The sequence below is a fragment of the Idiotropiscis lumnitzeri genome, chromosome 2 (genome assembly GCF_059441095.1).
Source record: "Idiotropiscis lumnitzeri isolate Australia: NSW breed Sydney's pygmy pipehorse chromosome 2, RoL_Ilum_1.0, whole genome shotgun sequence".
In the NCBI taxonomy this organism is placed as follows: domain Eukaryota; kingdom Metazoa; phylum Chordata; class Actinopteri; order Syngnathiformes; family Syngnathidae; genus Idiotropiscis; species Idiotropiscis lumnitzeri.
In genome coordinates this window covers 4509609-4527232 of record NC_142392.1, presented here as the reverse complement: position 1 = coordinate 4527232, position 17624 = coordinate 4509609, and the positions used below count along the sequence as shown (strand labels likewise).

The following is a 17624-nucleotide window of genomic DNA, read 5'->3' as shown; positions in this document are numbered from 1 at the left end:
TACAATTTTTGGGGTTGGATTTTTTTAGGGGGAGGTTGTCGCGGATTCAACACGCCGCCGTATTCCCATGCGAGTTGGCTTCATCAAAGCGTGAGATGAGGAAGGTGTGTGACGTGAGGGAGCATTTAGTTTTTCATTTACCGCCTGGCAAATAGATTACCCGCCCTCTCCTTCTTTTTTTTTTTTTTTTTTTAATCAAGCAAATGAGCAAGGAAAAAGAAATCCCGCCGATGAGCCGATGTCATGCCGTCCCGAGGATTGAAGCGTCTGTCAAAAAAATCCAATCCCCTCCACCTAGGTTGGATCTCCATGACACATCCGAGTGATCTTCTCCCAAATGCAGCCCCTCAAAGTCATCCCGGCTCCGATTGCCGGGGTAACCTTCTTGTTTACATCCCGCTTGGCCCGTCAAACGTCATCCGGGATCCCATTGGTGCTCGCCGTTGTGATGTCATCGAAAGTTCAACCATTACTTCGCTTGTCAACTCTCATCCTCGTCTCATCTTAAAGCCTCCCCGTCATTTCCCTCGTGATTTATGACAGTATACGTTTGCGGAATCACGTCTTCGTGAATCAATCAGGATTATCAAACAATGCAGCCGAGGGGAGCAGATGGCGCTCGGCGGCCGAGTCGATGACCTTGAGTGTACGGCGGCGGGCAAACAAGCTTTGACGCCATACTCGTGCACACGATAGTTATCATATACCAAAACATATTCAAACGCTTTTTTAAATTTTAACACGGGAAAAAAAATGGTTAATTTAGCTATCCACATCAAAATCTGCGCTCATGCCGACCCCCTGACCACATAAAAAACTTTCATATGTGGTTAGATAATTTTTCCTTAAACTCTTTTCCAAAGGTCTTAAAACCAACTTAGCGACACATTACAGCAATCCATTTTTTTTACCTAAATAGGCTCACTCAAATTTTTTTTTCACTTGCCATCGTCAAAGTGCATCCAGACTATCAATCTATAGGCCACATAATGCTGCACAGCAAATTTCACATTAAGTGACACGTAATAGATTTGTTCTCAAGCTATTTTCAACACTTTCACTCAACTAGCCTTAATAAATAAATAAAAAATCCCAGCCATGTAAAAAAAAAATTACAAAATTAAAAAATTAAAAATAAATCAATACCCATTAAGGAATTATTGATTAAGCCGGGGAACAGCTTCAGAATTAAATGTCAACATGTCATTTTTTTCAGTTTTATATCTCAAGGTGCTGAGGTCATTTGAAAATGCTCCCCCTTGCCGTTTTAATCTCATCAAAGATACTGTGTAGAAAATGGATTTAGTTTTTTTTTTGCATTGTACTCACTCAGCCTTCCTGGACAGTCCCACTGAGCGGCACAACGTGGTGGTGGGGGTCTGCGGGACCAGGGACTTGCAGCAGGGGCTCCTCTTTCCCTCCTCAGCGGTCTCCGGGCTGGCCTGTCCGGCTTGCGGGCACTGTGGCGAGGTGGCGGGCACCAGCTGCAGATGCTGCGGGTGGTGGTGGTGTGGCGCCGGAGCGGGGGTCGCGGCGGGAGGAGCCGGAGGAGGAGGGGAGGAGGAACGCTGCTGCTGATGGTGATGCTGATGCTGATGCTGGCCGCTCGCAGCTTTGTTGTGGTGCTGATGCGGGTGGGCGTGCGCCTGGGAGGCCGGCGGCTGCGGATTAGGTTGGGGCGTCGGGTGGTGGTGGCGGCGCTGATGCTGCACGTACTGATGGGGGTCCCGGAGCTGTCGGTTCTCGCCGATTAGGTCCTCCACCTTGCGCTCCAACTCGTCGATGCGCTGCCGCTGCGTCTGGATGAGGCTCTGCTGGTTCTGCACGATGGTGGTGAGCTCCTTGAGGTACAGCACGGCTTTCATGGGGTTATCCAGCAGGCTCTCCATCACTGGCGGCGGGGGAGGTGCAGGCACGGTGCCGGCGCTCTCTTTCGACTGCGTCGACGGAGGAGGCAGATCCGGGAGACTGACGCTGGGTTCGTGTCGTCTCGCTCTTTCTCGGCTGTGCAAGGAAGGTAGGGGGGTGGGAGTGTCAGCATCAGTGGAGTGAGGGGGAGTGGTCATGGCTGAGCAGTGACGTCACGACGTAGGCACGCAGGGGAAGAGTGGGGGAATCACCATTTTGACCCATTTCTGTTAGTTCTGCATTTAAATGATCTGCATGAATGCATTTTGATAATAAACATACACAGAATAAAACCCCGCGGATCCCTTATTTACACACAATACAAAAAAATGCAAAAATACTTTGCTCTCTATGAGCAATATTAAAACATTGTAGCATGTTTATTGTAAGTCGTAACATCATTAATAATGCTTAAATATGTTTAACACATTTACAATGATTAACAATTAAGATTTAGTGCACATAAGCTAAAGAAAATTTTTAAACCGATTCGAAAGCTCAAATCCAGTACTCAAAACTGCACGTTGCCAGTGATTTATTTTGTTTACCACTAGAGGGAGCCAGCACACAACTTTACAGAACAATATTAGTCAATAATATAATGTTTACAACAGTGGCGGACTGTGCATTTCACACTAAGGCCTTCAGTGAAGTCGTACTTAGTCCGACTTGAAAAATTGCCCCTTATATTACCATCATTTATGACACCACGGCTGGAGAAATAACATAGAAAGACACTTACACACTCCTGAGTGAGTGTGGGACGACCTAGCTTCTCTTGAAAGGTCCGTTTGGAAAATGGCCTCACAAGTTTATCTTCTCCCTTCTTCGGGCCATTGTGGTGTAAAAAAGCAAGAATATATTTTAGATTTTCGAACGGTCGCCACTTCCGCCGTCCGGGTGTGTTGATTCCGCATAGCGCTGCCTCCTCACGAGTGAGTATCCAATCACAAGACACGTTCGTTACCTTGAGCAGAAGTGATCTGATTGGCTGTCGCAACTGTCTATCAACGAATAGTGCGTGCTACGAATTCTGGCTGGCAACACGTGCTAGCTGAATTCTAATTGGATAAAAACTCTAACCTAAAAATTCAACACTAGGCTATAATATGACATTAATGTGAAGAATATGATCTTGATTTCTTGATTATGTGAGCCAGCAGAGAATGCCTTGAAGGCGTTGACCGCCCACCACGGGTTTATGAATATTTTAGCCCTATCGTGGCTATTTTTACCAGTTAAACCACACTCTTGAGTGATTTTCTTTCGTTTTCCCCTCAATGTCAGTCTTGTGACGTATGGATTCCCCGTAGGCCAATGGCAGGTCATGACGTTGGAATACAGGAATATAATCATGGCTTTTAGGCTTGGTAACCTGGCTTGGTTTTCTTTGTAGGCTACTTCTCGGTTGCCGTTTCAAAGCTACATAAAACTTTTTTTTTTAGGGTAGATTTCTGCCCATGCTTAAGACACTTAAAGTCACGTGGATGTCTGCTGCCATCTAGTGGCTTCTGAGAAAGGCCTAGGTTGTGCCACACTTGCATGTGTCCGTCATCTCTGAAGCTCCAGCACGGCGACAATTGTGTTTTGCACATCTGGAGCATTTGTTCTATGTGAAGGTTGTGCCTATTTATAGACGAGACCGTCATTAGCAGCTTAGCAAATGTCTCACGCAAGGTCAGACGGGAGCTTGGCCGCAGATGGATGCGAGCGTCCTCGTCCATCCTTTTATGAGAGGATGCTGGGATGCTTCATACAAATGTGAAAGCGGATATCCAAAAGCTATTGCTGGTGTGGCCGCCATTCTCGGGATGACAAAAGATGTATGGATAAAAGCCAGCCAACCCACTGAGCAGGGAGACAAGCAAACATGCGTGTAATGTACGGTGCCTTCCAAAGTGATAAAGAGGCTAAAAATACACGGTCCAAGTGTTCACCATCTGTGGCTGGGGCCTCATGGCAGAGAAAAATGCAGTTCGGCCTTATGATGTGGAATTTTTACTCATCGCCACCCGTGGTCGTACACCCCACAGTGGAGGGCGGCTCGTTTTGTGTCTTTGACTTTGCATGCTGGAAAATGGTTAATTTTTCACCTCAATGAAAAATTTGAAAATTACATTTTAGAATTAGCACAGATGCTGCAAAGGAAATTGGGATGATGAAAGTTGGCACGGACCTAAAAATAAAAATGAAATTATAAATATTGTATACATTTATAGAAGAAATTGTTAACAGTTCATGCATCAGATCGTCGACAATGTAACCGTGATCGCAAGATTTTTATTCATTCCAATCCCTAATGATGGTTTACGGAGGATAAAAATGCTAATTATACATTTTAAAATACAATACTTATTTATAATAATACATGATGCCACTGGCCACCTCTTAGCTCTGTTGTCATGGTAACTCAAAGTTGTCATTGCACTCGGGCGCCTAACTTCGCATCTATTTTGACATTGTTAATAAAAGGACAAAAAAATTAATTGACACATGAATGCGTGCCATCCACACAAAACATGACAAAGTCCATTTCAATTGAGGAAAAACAATTATTTATTCCCCCTTTAAGTAGCCAATGAACAATACAAAAGGGTTCCTGCCTCAGGTTGAAATTTGTTGTTGGTTTAAAAAGCGTCCGTCAAACTTGAAGGCAATTAATTCCTACATTTTTCGCAACAGGACCCCCAATGTTGAAATCATCCTCACTGCGCTGCGCTGCCTGTGTCGAACATCTTCTTGCGGCCTTCCATACCTGACATGGCCTCCACGTTCTTACGCCAGTCGCCCACCTCGCTTGTGAGCACCTGAGCGGAGGGAGGAAGGAGATTCGCGATGTGAGGCTGCAAAGGAAACGTTACAGTGTGTGGGGGGGGGGGTCGTACCTTGTCCTGTTTGACGTCCTCCTTCTTGACCGACTTGAGGTTGGCGCGGAGGTCCATGGAGCCTTTATGCTTGGAGCCCAGGAGGGCCCTCATCATCTCATCGGCGGACACCCTCACCTTCCTCAGGGCGGGCTTTTTGAACTTACCCCCGAGGTCCTGCACCTTCAGTTTCAGCTCACGGATCTACACGGCAGAAAATTTACCACTCAACAGGCATAAAATTTGATCCAAAATCACTCTGAATTCATTTTAAAGCCGTAGCGCAATGACAAATCATCCTTCCCCATTGAAATGAATGGAAATGACATTGATCCGTTCCCCCAAAATAGTAGTAGAAATTTTCAAAGATAAAATCTCATTCTACAATATTGTACTTTATAAAAATCACACTGTGGCGTAATTAAACTGTGAATGTTTTTTTTGTTTGTTTTTTTTTTTTTTACAAAGAATAAAGAATAAATGCATATAAGTATTGCAATACGATTAATCGCACATTTTGCCGCCATTCTAATTGTTAAATAAAAGGAAAAAAATGGACAAATATGTTGAACTAATACAAATATGATTCTATTTTTTGTTCAGATATGGCAATTTTATAGTAATTCAAAAAGTTGTATGAAGTTAAAATGCTATTCTATCCCTTGTTTGGGAAAGGAAGGGTATAGTTTTCTTTTCAAATTAAGAGCAAATTAATCAGAACATGAAGCAACCAATTTGGAATCGTCCACTCATTCCCTACTCCCTTATCACTGCAGAAATACTTTTTGTGGACATATTCGGGAACTATCGAGGTCCATGACATAAAATTCTCAAGATAATGGGAAGAAATTAGGGAATGAGCAAAGGGATTTCATGTTGAAAGATACCGAGAAACTCACATCGATGTTGTGTTTGGTGACTTTGTATTCACAGTCGTATCTCTCCTCGTCAACCACGTCGATCTTGGAATGCAGCTCCTGGCACAGTTCCTGAGGAGGTGTGAATATTTTCAAGAGGTTTCTTTGGGCTCGTTTATCGCCGTCTGATGTACCTGCAGCTCATCCAGCGACAACCCAGACAGATGCAGGGGTGGCAGCTTCTCCTCCAGGTAGCGCACTTTCTCTTCCTCACGCTCCTGCCTCTCGTTCTCCAGATCCTCGCAGGCTCTCGTCAGGAGGAGCATCTGATTGGACGGAAGGGCATTTCAGTAAAAAGGTGCCGATGCCATCGTATGGCGAATGACTCACCTTTAAGGAAAGCTTGCGAGAAGCCGTGATCTTTGACTTCGGCTGCAGAAAAAAGGTATTTTATTAGGAGCATTTTTTTTCGCGGCAAACGACCAATCGTGGCTCAGCTTCAGAAAACAGGTGAGCTGTGATTGGTCGTAACCTGAGACCTGTGCAACTGTGATGTCATTTTTGGGTTGACTTCCACATTAAATACGTCTTAAAATACAACTTCAGAAAGGCCAGTATGGTTTAAGATTCGATAGAAAGGAAATACGCAGAATAATTCATGAATTTAAAAAAAGGAAGATAAAATATAAACAGACTCACATTTTTAAAAAAAAATAATATTTAGCAAAAATACATAAACATTACAAATATATGAAACGAAATATTGTTAAGAAATAATATATAAATATATAAATATAATATATAAATAAATTATACAGTAAAAAGTTATTTTTAAATTAGATGCCTTAATTATTTTTATTTTATTTGTATTAATTGTGTTTTATTTGTTGAAATATTAACTAATAATTCATTCAATTAATAATTACTAAATATGCAATGACGAAATAAAAAAACTGTCAATAAATATGATTAAAATAAAAAATAAAATGAAAAATTCTGAAACAAATGACTACTTTTGCCTTTTATTTAAATTACAGATGTTAAAATCGCAAAAAAATACTCAATAAATAAAGAAAAATAAATGTATAAGAGAGAGGGGAGCTCTCTAATCTCGTTGCACACTTGAGTACAATGACAATAAAGGGATTTCTAATTCTAAAAAAATATATATATATATATATATATATAAGATATAAAAGAGGTGTATGTCATATATGGCTTAACCACACACGCAGTCCTGCGAGTCGACGGGCATGTGAAAAGATAAAAGTTATATTTATAGGACGAACGTTCACGTTGATGCTGATAGCAACGGTGGAGGCGGGGGGAAGGGTTTGTCAGGGGGGCAGATAAGCTCGAGACGCTTATTTGGCGTACAACAAGGACGGCGTGTCCCCTTTTCCCGACACGGCGGATTAGCGGCGTTTGAAGACTCACCTTATCCCACTTGGCGTTTATTGCTGTTCTGCTCTGCATCTGCAACGAAAGCAACGAAAGATGGAAGTATGTATATGATAAATTAATAAGGCACTCTTATGGGGATAATAAATATTAATTGTTGTCAAGCGATTAATTTTTTAGCTTGACTTTTGCAAAAAAAGAATCCGCATTTAATCACATTTTTTAATGACTATATTTTGTGAAGCTTATAATAATAATCATATATATTGTATTTATTTGAATAATATGTTGGATTGAATGCAAAGTCACCAAATATTAAATAGATTTTAAATCAAACTCTGTTCTAATAGCTGTTTGTGGTCCTTGAATATGAGCAAAAGTGAGTCATATTTAAAGGCATTTTCTTGAGAAACAATTCTCAAAATTTATACATTTAGTTCTGCCCACAAGCACCACACTCGACTCAAGCAGTTTTGGTTTGCAAGGCCCGGTGGTAACTTGAGCAGGGTGTTTTTTTTTTTTCTGATATGATGTGCTAAAGATGAACAGCTCATAAGGTATAGTGTTTAAATAATGCTTTGCAAAGAGTTAACAGAGTTAAAATATTTAACAATTTTTTTTTTATTAATTTAATCTCAAGTTAACTCTTTAATTTTGACAGCCCTAAATGCTTGAGTATGATGACCTAGAGTATATTGAACTCCTTTTCATCCATTTTCTACACGTAGCCTTTGTTTTTTAAAAAAGTTTACACATCCCTGAAATACAGCATCAGTCCCGTAGAATTCCCCGAAATCTTTTTAAAATGGAGTTCTTACCTTGCCTGAAGTGTCTGCGCAGTGCTCTCGGAGTCAAACGGCCCACGACAATGGACCCCACTCGGACAATGGGCGCCTTTATATCAGCCAGCCGACGACCAGATAAAGCGTCTGGTCCACCAAGAATGCTCTGGCACGAGCCCAGACCTGACATATGACCTGCACTGACACTCGCCGCCACGGAGGGTTGGAAGGAGAAAGGTGAAGAAGAAGTCATGATGAGCGTCGGCTACTACCTGCACACACTGTTGACATATTTTTGGCCCTTGTTTTTGCAAATGAGGGGAATATAAAGAGTGGGAGATCAGCAAATACGAGAAAGGATGAACTGTTTGTCTGTCTGTTCGTCCATCCCGAGTGTTCTGTCATTGCTCTTCAGTGATCCTCAGCAGGTGGAAGCGCTATTCCTGATGCAACCCAACTCCGCACACGCAAAAAGAGCAGATGATGTCACAACTTTCTGTTCATTGTGTGTCGTTGTTTTTATTTTTTTCTACGGCGTGTAGGTGTATGTTAGATGTCCACTAGAGGGCGCCTGCGTCTATTTAATGCGTTTTCGTTTAGCCGGAAGTGCAGTTACAACGCTGTCAGCCCAACAAACCAACTTGCACGCCGTTGGAAAGCGGGGCGAGTTGTGTTTAATGTTATTATGGGCATTTAAATTTATAATTGTTGCGCAGTTCATTTACATACTTTCTTGATTTTTTTTCTTTGATGCTGGGCTGCGGGTCTTGCAATTATTATGTGCGTTAAGTGTATGTTTGTACTCCACTGTGTGAGTTGTTTGTGCTTTAGGCCAATTGTTTTGATTCTATTTAAAGTTTTCACGGTTATTAGTGGTTAAAGCTACTAATGCGGATGGGAAAAATCATTCTTCATTCATTAAAAAAACGAATGCACACGTCGAAGCTCTCCGTCTCCAATTCCTCATTTCGTGGGACTGCAGCTTGGCGCTTGTTTGAATGGCCACATGATTTCAAAACCCACAAAAACATATGAAATGATCGAATAAATTGTCATTTTTTTAACAGATAAATTGAAAACATAACCAATAAAAATAACTCAGAATAAATTGAATCGATATTGTAAGTTCTGAAAGCTCCGAAGCTGCGCTGAGGCGTTAATGCTCAAACTGGCCGCCAGATGGAAGCAGAGCACCTAATTTAAAACCTGGCACGAAATCAGTCAAACTCCGTGACAAAACCGGAAGTTAAATCAGATAATTCACATTAAAACATTTTCACTGCTCCTTCGCATTATAGCGTGTGAACAATCTTACTAGCAACGTAGGTTTAACATTCCTGCATGCTAGCAGGGCGACTACGTCTCTAGTGAGGCCACATGAAATTCTATCACTAAAAAAAACAAACCCTTTTGCCCAAAAACCTTCTCAATAAGTGACAAGCTAAAAAAATGTGGAAAACGATACCAATGAAATTGATCCAAAATAACTGCACTAAATGAACCTGCGTGAAGTTGGCCCCCATTTCTTGCAAAAATAGGGGGAAATAGTTTGTTTCGTTTGTGCTGCGTTTGTGCTCGGCCAACTTCACGCAGGTACTAAACGATCATGTTCATCTATTCTTGTGTAGCTTTTATTTTGAAATTTCCCCCAACACTTCCTGTTTGACAGCGTACCTGGTCTGACAATGCACCTCCTTTGCCAAAAAAAGAGGGGGTCCGCTCGCAAGGGGAGGTTTCAGTCCAGTAGCCCCGCGGAGGCCCAAGGAGAGGCCGCGAGACCAGTGAAGGATCCACGCCGGGAAGGACCTTCTCCTTTGTGGGCGGGGATCCGACGGGACGCCCGCCGAGGGAGACGACGGACGGGTTCGTCTGCGACGATGGTGAAGCAGGCGAAGCCCGCATTTGCTTGGAGAACGACGCGCTTCCTCTTCTGAGCGGAACGACCATCAATCAAAACCGGTCCTGCAAGGCAAACGGCGGAGCGCCCGACCCGGTCCGACCCGACCCGACCCGGCCCGGCCCGGCCCGGCCCGGCCGCCCCTGCCTGTCACACTCCGCCCCGCGTGTGTGCGGCATGAGGAGGAGGCTCCGCTCCGGCGCTCCGCTCATATAAGGCGTCTGACAATCGGCGTGGGAGACGGACAAAGCGGGGAGGATGTTGATGCGGTGCTACCCGGCCAAGCTGTCGGCGTGGGCCGCCGTGTGTGTGCTGGTGCTGGGTTGGTACTACGTGGTACCCGTGTACCGGATGCCGCGGGACAAGGACATCGTGGAAGAGGTGCTGAGGCAGCAGGGCCACGCGTGGAAGAGAAACCAAACTGGCATCGACCTTTACAGGTACACGCGCACACGCACGCGCATTCCTTCTCTCTTAAACAGCGTGCTACTTCAACTCGCATTGTGTTAATAAATCTCATCACTTGAAGCTCGATAAATAGAAGCAAAGCCGATTGTGGTCACAGTGAGCGGCACGCCTATCTATGCGATACTGTTCAAATGGAGATGTCAAACGTGGCAAGTAGAACAGTCAAGCATGGCTAAATTTAAGCATGGCCAAGAAAAAGATGACAATTCTGGGGATTATTATACGATTTTGACAATTTACGGTGCATTGATGCTCTTTTATTCTGTGTGGCATAACTTGAGGGCAGACAATCTTTTCATTTGCATTTTTTTTAAATCAATTACCCTGCAAAATGCATCCAACTTCAGTATTTGTTATTTGTGCAAAATCCTACGAAATTCTCAGAAGCGGTTTAATTTTTTGCATTAAAAAAAAAAACTTCAATTGCCCCCAAATTACATTCAGACTATGTTACAGTTTATTATTTTCTATTTGTGCAAAATCCTACTTTAGTTCACGATGAGACTGAACTTGAGGGCAGACAATATTAATTTGTCGACAAATTACTTGTTTTTTGTACAAAAACCCTACAAAATGTTCATTTTAAAATGCTAAACTCAAGGGGAGACTATCTCTTTTTTTTCAAAAAAGAAACAAATTACTGTTGAAAAAATAAAATACAAAATTCTTTCCACAATAGGTTTAAGTTGAGGACGGAATATAAAAGTAAAAAATTATATATATATATATATATATATATATATATACATATATAATATATAATATATAATTAATTAAATTAACCCCCAAAATAGTATTGTGTGCAAAACCCGACAGAATCCCTTTAGTCACATATGAATGAAATAAAACATTCAGAAAAAAATCCTAAGATTGGGAGTTCATGAAAAATGATCAAATGACTCTTGTGAAAATTAATACCTGAAAGGCAAAACTGTGGACGAGTTGTAATTTATAATGAACAAAAATTGGCAGCAGTCCTCAAATTTCTTCATTTTCCCAATTTCAATCTTAATTTGAAAAGAAAACTTTGCTATTCCTTTCACCACCACCCAAAATAAAACTAATCGTGAAAATCCAGAAAAATCAAAATACAACCAAATTTGTATTAAGTTCAATTATTTGTCCACTTTTGCGTTAATTTGTCTAAAATGCTTAAAAAAAAAAAAAAAAAAGATCATGTGATTAATTCCGATTCCAAAATTTCAAGTCAAATTCAAACTTTTGCTTTTCCCCCTCCCAGGAAGCTGCTGAGGGACTGCTGCGACCCTCAACGTCTGTTCGCTGTGACCAAGGAGAACGCGCCGGTGGGCAAGGTGCTGTGGTACGACGGCGAGTTCTACCACTCGCACACGGTCAACAACGAGACCCACTCGCTGTTTGTGCAGGTGAGCAAAGAAGAGGCAGGGGTGGGTTTTTTTTTTTTTGTTTTTTGTTTTTTTTTCCTCCATCATTTCAGGCTCCCTTGTTTGGAGGTGTTCTGGGCTCGCTCTAATAATTCAGATCATCACCAAGGCCTCGGAGCGCCGTGTTAATATCCTGCCTGAGGGGGTTGAGAAGGAGGAGAAGGCGGGGGGGGGGGGGGTGAGATGAATATCTGACCCTAATTTGCAAGCACAAGCTGTGCATGTTCATTCATGAAGGGGGGGAGGTGAAAAGAAATCGGCATAATAGAAGCAGAGTGGCCGTGCTAAACCTTTTGAGAGGTAAAGCTGGGGGCCATTTTAAAGGTTTTCGTTGGAAATTGTACAAAAAAATCGCAGTGTTTAAAGTTTGAATGGTGCTATTTTCCGTTTATTTTGCAGCACTTCACTTTTTTCCATAGGTTATAAAAACTTTTTTTTGCATTTTTTTTTTTATTGTTTTATTTAAAAAAAAACAAAAAAAAAAACACTTGTTCGTGTTGGTGTTGTGTGTGGAATTCCGAGGTTAAAAAGAATTGAATGAGACTAAAATAATCAGAAAAGGTGAAGCACTGTATTTTGCGGAAAAAAAACAGTTTAGTTGCGAGCATACTATTTCTGTAACATTCACAAATTATAAAAAGAAAATAATAATCATAATAAAAGAGAAAAATATAAAAATATAAAATAAAAAAATATGTTTACTTATATATTTACTGTAGTATTTTATTCTGAAGTTTTTAGCAGGAAATTTTCCGCATTTGACACGCTAAGTGTTGACTTGCTCACATAATCCTGAAAAAAAAAAATAAAAAAAGAAAACGGCATTTATCATGCTAATTTAACCGACTTCAGGGTGTCACCTCAAATACTTGAACAGAATGTTCTACGATCCTTATGGAATCCAAATTCGACGGATAATTCAGTCCGAAATTCTTGCGTGAACAAAACACACCGCCCCCTGTTGTTTTGGAGTGTCAATTACAAAGGAATTGTTGCTTTTCTCCACATAAAATAAATAAATAAATAAATCACCCCCCCCCAAAAAAAAACAAAAAACATGAGTCAGTGTAACAAACGCATGCCTCATTTGCATAACTCCCCTTCTCTTGGTTCTCTCGCGTTTTTCTGCTTTCCCGCGTGACTCCCCCGACGTGCGTCTATTTTTAGCTGCTTCATTTCATTCAACTCTAGTTTGCTACATTGGATGCACACTCACACTGTTGCCCCCCCCCTCCCCTTTCACCCTAGAGCTGCGATTTAATGCTCGCAGCACAGACGAGCTTTTTTGTAATTGGGCATCAGCTGAGGAATGTCGACATCGAGACCGCTCGGTTCACGCGGTGACTGTACAGTATTCATGTCGTTGATACGAGTTTGCGTTAAATGCATTGCTGCACATATTTGAAGTATTTGTGTGATTTATTTTTATTTTTTTTCAGCAATGATTCTTCTTGAATTCCATACTGGACAAATATAATATACCTCAAATAAACAAAAAGAAACATTTTAATTTTTAATTTATTATTTTTTTCATACCAAATCCAACTAAATTGTTCAATGAGGGAGACAACTGCAAAAGTAATTAACCCATGAATCCAATCAAATCAATTCAATTAGACCGCATTTATTGTTCTTTTTTTTTTTTTCGCGAAAATTACGTCTGCAATCTTTTGTCATTACACGTTGACCTCCGCCAAAAAAAGTCTACAAACCGGATCGTCATGTTGATGTTGATCCTATTTTACATTTCACCTTTTTTTTTTGTCCCCCCCTCCCGCAGTCCAACCCTCTGCCTCTCCCCCTCAAGAAGTGCGCCGTGGTGGGCAACGGCGGCATCCTGCGGCACAGCCAGTGCGGCCGCGACATCGACCAGGCCGACTTTGTCATGAGGTGACTTCCGCCAACCGTCATCCCGAGCCGTTTGACCTTGACGGTGAAGAAACTCCGGTTTGACTCGCTGCGCCGCTTGTTCGACCGAACCTAGCGCGGCGGCGGTTACTTTGCATAGCCGCGCAAAAACACATTGCGACGTCTCGTTACATTCTGCAGGTGTGTGACTCGATATTGGTGCATTTGCATCCGAGAGCTGACCGCGATTTGAAGTCATGTGTTTCTAATCTTGCCAGAGAAAGTTCACCTTGCGAAAAAAAAATGTAAAGTCACGCTTTGTAGTTTTGCCGATTACAATGGGAAATCTCCATGTTTCAATATAAGACAAAAAACAAAAAAAAACAAAAACCGGCCCGACAAGTCACGCGAGTTTGTCTTGACTCGGCATGTATTTGCATGACTCACCCAAACCCGTCACTCAACGCAAGGAAATGGATTTTCATGATTTTTATTGATTTATTTATTGATTTATTTTTGTCTGATGCAGGTGTAACCTCCCGCCGCTCTCCAAGGAATACGTGCAGGACGTGGGCACCAAAACGCACTTGGTGACGGCCAACCCCAGCATCATCGAGAAGAGGTGAGCGCACTTCAGATCTGACCCGCGGTCGTGCCTTGACACCAAAACAAAAATAAAAATCTGAAATGTATTGATTTATTTATTTTTTTATTATTACTTGGAAAAATGGCCTCATGATTTGAGCTCCTTCAAGTGTTCATGCTTTGGCCACTAGGGGGCAGTGTGATGCAAACATAAAACACAAAGAAGAGTTCCACAACTCAGGACGCAGTAAGATGACGAATACATTTTTTTATTTATTTATTTTTTTTTGCACATGGTAAAGAATATATGCATTTGCATTGTGTGTTGACATTAAGATAGTTTTATGTTACAATATGTGATTTGTTTTTCAGTTTTGTTTCTGTAAGTCCTTTAATTATTCATAATTTATTTTTATTTCACTCTGGTATTTATTGAATGTAATTGTCAGGTATTTGATTTCTTTTTAGAAAATAACACCAGTTAAAAAAAAAAAGGTTACGACTTTTTTTAATCATCAGATGCAAGTGTACCTAATGAAGTGTCCCTTTAGATTCCAGAACCTGATGTGGTCCCGCAAGGCCTTCCTGGATAGCATGAAAGCGTACGGCACCAGCTTCGTCTACATGCCGGCGTTCTCCATGCGTCCCAGCACCGACCCGTCGCTGCGCGCCTCCTACGCGCTGACCGACTCCTCGTCCGAGCTCACCATGCTCTTCGCCAACCCCGCCTTCCTGCGCAGCGTGGGCCAGTTCTGGAAGGCCCGCAACGTGCACGCCCGCCGCCTCTCCACGGGCCTCTTCATGGTCAGCCTGGCGCTGGGCCTTTGCGACGATGTGAGCGTCTACGGCTTCTGGCCCTTCTCCACGGACCTGGCCGAGCGGCCCATCAGCCACCACTACTACGACGACATGCAGCCCCAGCGCTGGTTCCACACCATGTCCGAGGAGTTTGTGCAGCTGTGGGAGCTTCACAAGAGCGGGACCCTGCGTGTTAATCTGGGACGCTGCGGTTAAGTGGCTGCGCTCCCAGCGAGGACGGGAGTCTTTCTTGATCTTCCTAACATATGGGACCGCCGTGGCCGTTACCGAACTCCCAGTTGTCCAGCAGCAGGCGAGGAGGAGGAGCTTCGGGAATTGCGAACTCCACGGATGACTATTGGGATGAGGAGGATGGGTGGAAGGACTTTCCCTGCCCGGCAGCATGGTGAGCATTTATTGAATAACCTACTAGTACGTCGAATTGTCCCATGTGCTAGTATGCGAGTACGACAATGCGGACAAGGGCCCAACCGATTAATCGGCCGGACGATTTAATCGAACCAATATTAGCTCTTTTAATTTTTTTTTTAAACACGTCACAACAGAAAACAAATGACATTACACATTCCTTCCTAGGAAAAAAACTAAAAATCTGTCAATTTTTGCCCATTTTTTTTCTCTCTGCTGTTAACACGAAAAGTATCGTAAAATTGTCATGAGATATTTTTTAATTCATCGGACGATTAATCTGAATTTTATTCTGCCAAATATCGATATCGGCCACAAAAAAAAAAACCTTAGTGGAACGACTAATTTACTTGACTTTTTTCACGATTATATAACATTTGTGCGCACGAGTAGAACGACTTGGGCGCACTAGCGGCGATCCCTAGTGATGTTTTTTTTTCACTCCTTCCTTCCGTATACTAGTGACATTTTTCCTATATTTTGTGCAGAAGTAAAACATCTAAACTGCATCTGTATCACTGCACAGTGACATTTCTGCGCACTAGTAGAATGACCAACATGCACTACTGAAGCCCCTTCTGAGAACTAGTAGAACAAGGGTGCACTCGAATGACTATCGTACTAGTCATTTCTTTTTCCCCAATTAAATTATTCCGCTACTATATATTTTTTTTGCACTAGTTAAACGACAAGTAGAACAACTTAATCTTACTACTGACATTCCCTCCCCCACACAACTTCCTTCCTCTAATTTATGACATTTCTGTGCACTAGTAGAGCTAAAGCACACTAATAGAGCAACTATACTGTATCTGAGAAGTGATTTTTTTTCTATGCGCTAGTAGTTTTTTTTCCCCCGACTATTTACTCGTACTACTGTCTTGACAATTTCTGCGCACTAGTAGCATGAGCAATAGTACAACTGCATTAATAATGGATAAGAACTCTGCACTATTGACATGTGTGCAGTGAGGCACCAGATCTTAACTAGTAGTATTTTCTGACGCAAACTAGTAGCACGTGGTTGTCAACTTTAGCAGTTTTCCTTCACTCGTCACGTCATTGCGTCTTATTTGTGTATACTAGTGAAAACAAAGAGCGAACGCATACATGGGCCATTCAACGCACTAGTAGGATATCAAATAAATGCCTCAACTGCTTTCCAGAGTGGAATACGGGTGGTCAGCATGTCTGCCGCACAGTTTGGCGGTTCTGGGTTCGAATCCCTTCTCCCCCGGTGCTTGCGTGGGGTTTCTCGCTCCCGCGTTCCAAAAACTTGCATGTTAGGTCCATTGAAGACGGGAAGTTCATAGGTGAGAATGAGGACAAGCGGGACGGAATATGATTGGATGGATTGGCCCTGGATTTTTTTTTTTTTGTCTGGATGCCATATTCCATGGCTTTTTGGGGCCATTAGGCAAAAAAAAAAAAAACAATCAAAACAAAAAAAAAGGGAAAAACTGTTGCTGTTGTTTTTTTGCTCAGGATCCACGAGGAAGTATCAGTTCCACGCACACATGAAGATTTTTCGCCACAAGCACAAAGTTCCTTTCTGCTAAGTGGAGCCGTCGTGTACAGATTTCACACTCATTTGATGCGTTTTTTTTTTTTTTTTTTAATTCCAAATGTGATTTTGCGCACCTGCACAAGGGCCAAACAAAGGTGTGAGAGCAGCTCGGGGATTGAAGAGATCACTTGATAGGACTGCTGACTTGATGTTTTGTATAAAAAGGTGCCATTCTCCTATAAGTTCTCCGTAATTATTTCTTGAAGGTTGAGTGCCTTTTTTTTTTTTTTTTTTTTTTTTCCCCTCCGATGTGAACGGATCATTCGATGACAGCCTGACGACATCTTTGTTAACTTATTAAATTGAACAAAATGTGATAGTGTAAAGGTGCGAATGACACTTAGATGCATCTTGTGACTTATGTCGGTTGATGGAACTGTTTTTTTTTTTTGTTTGTTTGTTTTTATTAATATGTGCTCATTCCATTCTTATTGCTACTGAGAGGATGGAGACTGTTGGGAGTTGAAGGAAAATGTGATGTGATTTGCCGCTTTCGGATTTAGATTAAAGCTTTCATTTTGTAGTCGACGCCAGCCGGTGGCTGCTGCTTCTTGTCTCTAATGAATAACACGCAAAGTATTTCCATCTGAATGTATTTCGATAGATACCGTATATATTTAGGACACGTCTTCGAACCCTGTTAGGAAAACGTGATTCATGACGTAGGCAAACGACAAAAAACGTTGGCGCACCTCCTCTGAGCTCATCATTACCACGCTGATATTAGTCGTTCTTCGGGGAGGTTAAAGAAGATGTGATCGCGAGTGCCGTAGTATTGTCTGTCTGCGTGTGATGCTGCATCATTTGTGTCGAAATC

The 17624-nt window shown here is 42.0% G+C and overlaps 3 protein-coding genes across 5 annotated transcripts in view; 1 reads left to right on the top strand and 2 right to left on the bottom strand.

The window, feature by feature from the left end:
- iqsec3a (IQ motif and Sec7 domain ArfGEF 3a) overlaps positions 1 to 2815 on the bottom strand; it is a 39726-nt gene extending 36911 nt beyond the window's left edge. For all 3 annotated transcript variants that reach the window (XM_088288479.1, XM_088288480.1, XM_088288481.1), the window contains exons 1-2: positions 2651 to 2815; positions 1330 to 2004 (exon numbers count right to left, since the gene is read on the bottom strand). In XM_088288479.1, coding sequence (XP_088144605.1) covers positions 1330 to 1889 — 560 coding nt within the window. In that variant the 5' untranslated portion in view covers positions 1890 to 2004; positions 2651 to 2815. The remainder of the gene's footprint in view (positions 1 to 1329; positions 2005 to 2650) is intronic.
- Positions 2816 to 4455: 1640 nt separating this feature from the next.
- Positions 4456 to 9470, bottom strand: LOC148341359 (troponin I, slow skeletal muscle-like). Its single transcript, XM_088287046.1, has 7 exons — positions 7849 to 9470; positions 7067 to 7105; positions 6020 to 6061; positions 5824 to 5955; positions 5672 to 5761; positions 4794 to 4976; positions 4456 to 4715 (listed from the first exon to the last, which is right to left on the bottom strand). The coding sequence occupies exons 2-7, from the start codon at positions 7103 to 7105 to the stop codon at positions 4614 to 4616; spliced, it is 588 nt and encodes a 195-aa protein (XP_088143172.1). The 5' UTR covers positions 7849 to 9470; the 3' UTR covers positions 4456 to 4613.
- Positions 9471 to 9474: 4 nt separating this feature from the next.
- On the top strand, positions 9475 to 17330 carry st8sia1 (ST8 alpha-N-acetyl-neuraminide alpha-2,8-sialyltransferase 1). The gene is made up of 5 exons (XM_088287039.1): positions 9475 to 10149; positions 11418 to 11562; positions 13361 to 13470; positions 13958 to 14050; positions 14565 to 17330. Exons 1-5 carry the CDS (start codon positions 9968 to 9970, stop codon positions 15025 to 15027), a joined length of 993 nt encoding a protein of 330 aa, XP_088143165.1. The 5' UTR covers positions 9475 to 9967; the 3' UTR covers positions 15028 to 17330.
- Positions 17331 to 17624: the final 294 nt, after the last annotated feature.

What these genes read in the sequence shown, in the direction of transcription:
- LOC148341359 (XM_088287046.1), bottom strand. Translation starts at nt 7,105, where the DNA reads ATGCAGAGCAGAACAGCAATAAACGCCAAGTGGGATAAG. An exon ending in TCACCAAACACAACATCGAT is followed by an intron (nt 4,977 to 5,671) that starts GTGAGTTTCTCG and finishes TCTGCCGTGTAG; the next exon opens with ATCCGTGAGCTGAAACTGAA. An exon ending in AGGACGTCAAACAGGACAAG is followed by an intron (nt 4,716 to 4,793) that starts GTACGACCCCCC and finishes CCCTCCGCTCAG; the next exon opens with GTGCTCACAAGCGAGGTGGG.
- st8sia1 (XM_088287039.1), top strand. Translation starts at nt 9,968, where the DNA reads ATGTTGATGCGGTGCTACCCGGCCAAGCTGTCGGCGTGGGCCGCCGTG. An exon ending in ACTGGCATCGACCTTTACAG is followed by an intron (nt 10,150 to 11,417) that starts GTACACGCGCAC and finishes TCCCCCTCCCAG; the next exon opens with GAAGCTGCTGAGGGACTGCT. An exon ending in CCCAGCATCATCGAGAAGAG is followed by an intron (nt 14,051 to 14,564) that starts GTGAGCGCACTT and finishes GTGTCCCTTTAG; the next exon opens with ATTCCAGAACCTGATGTGGT.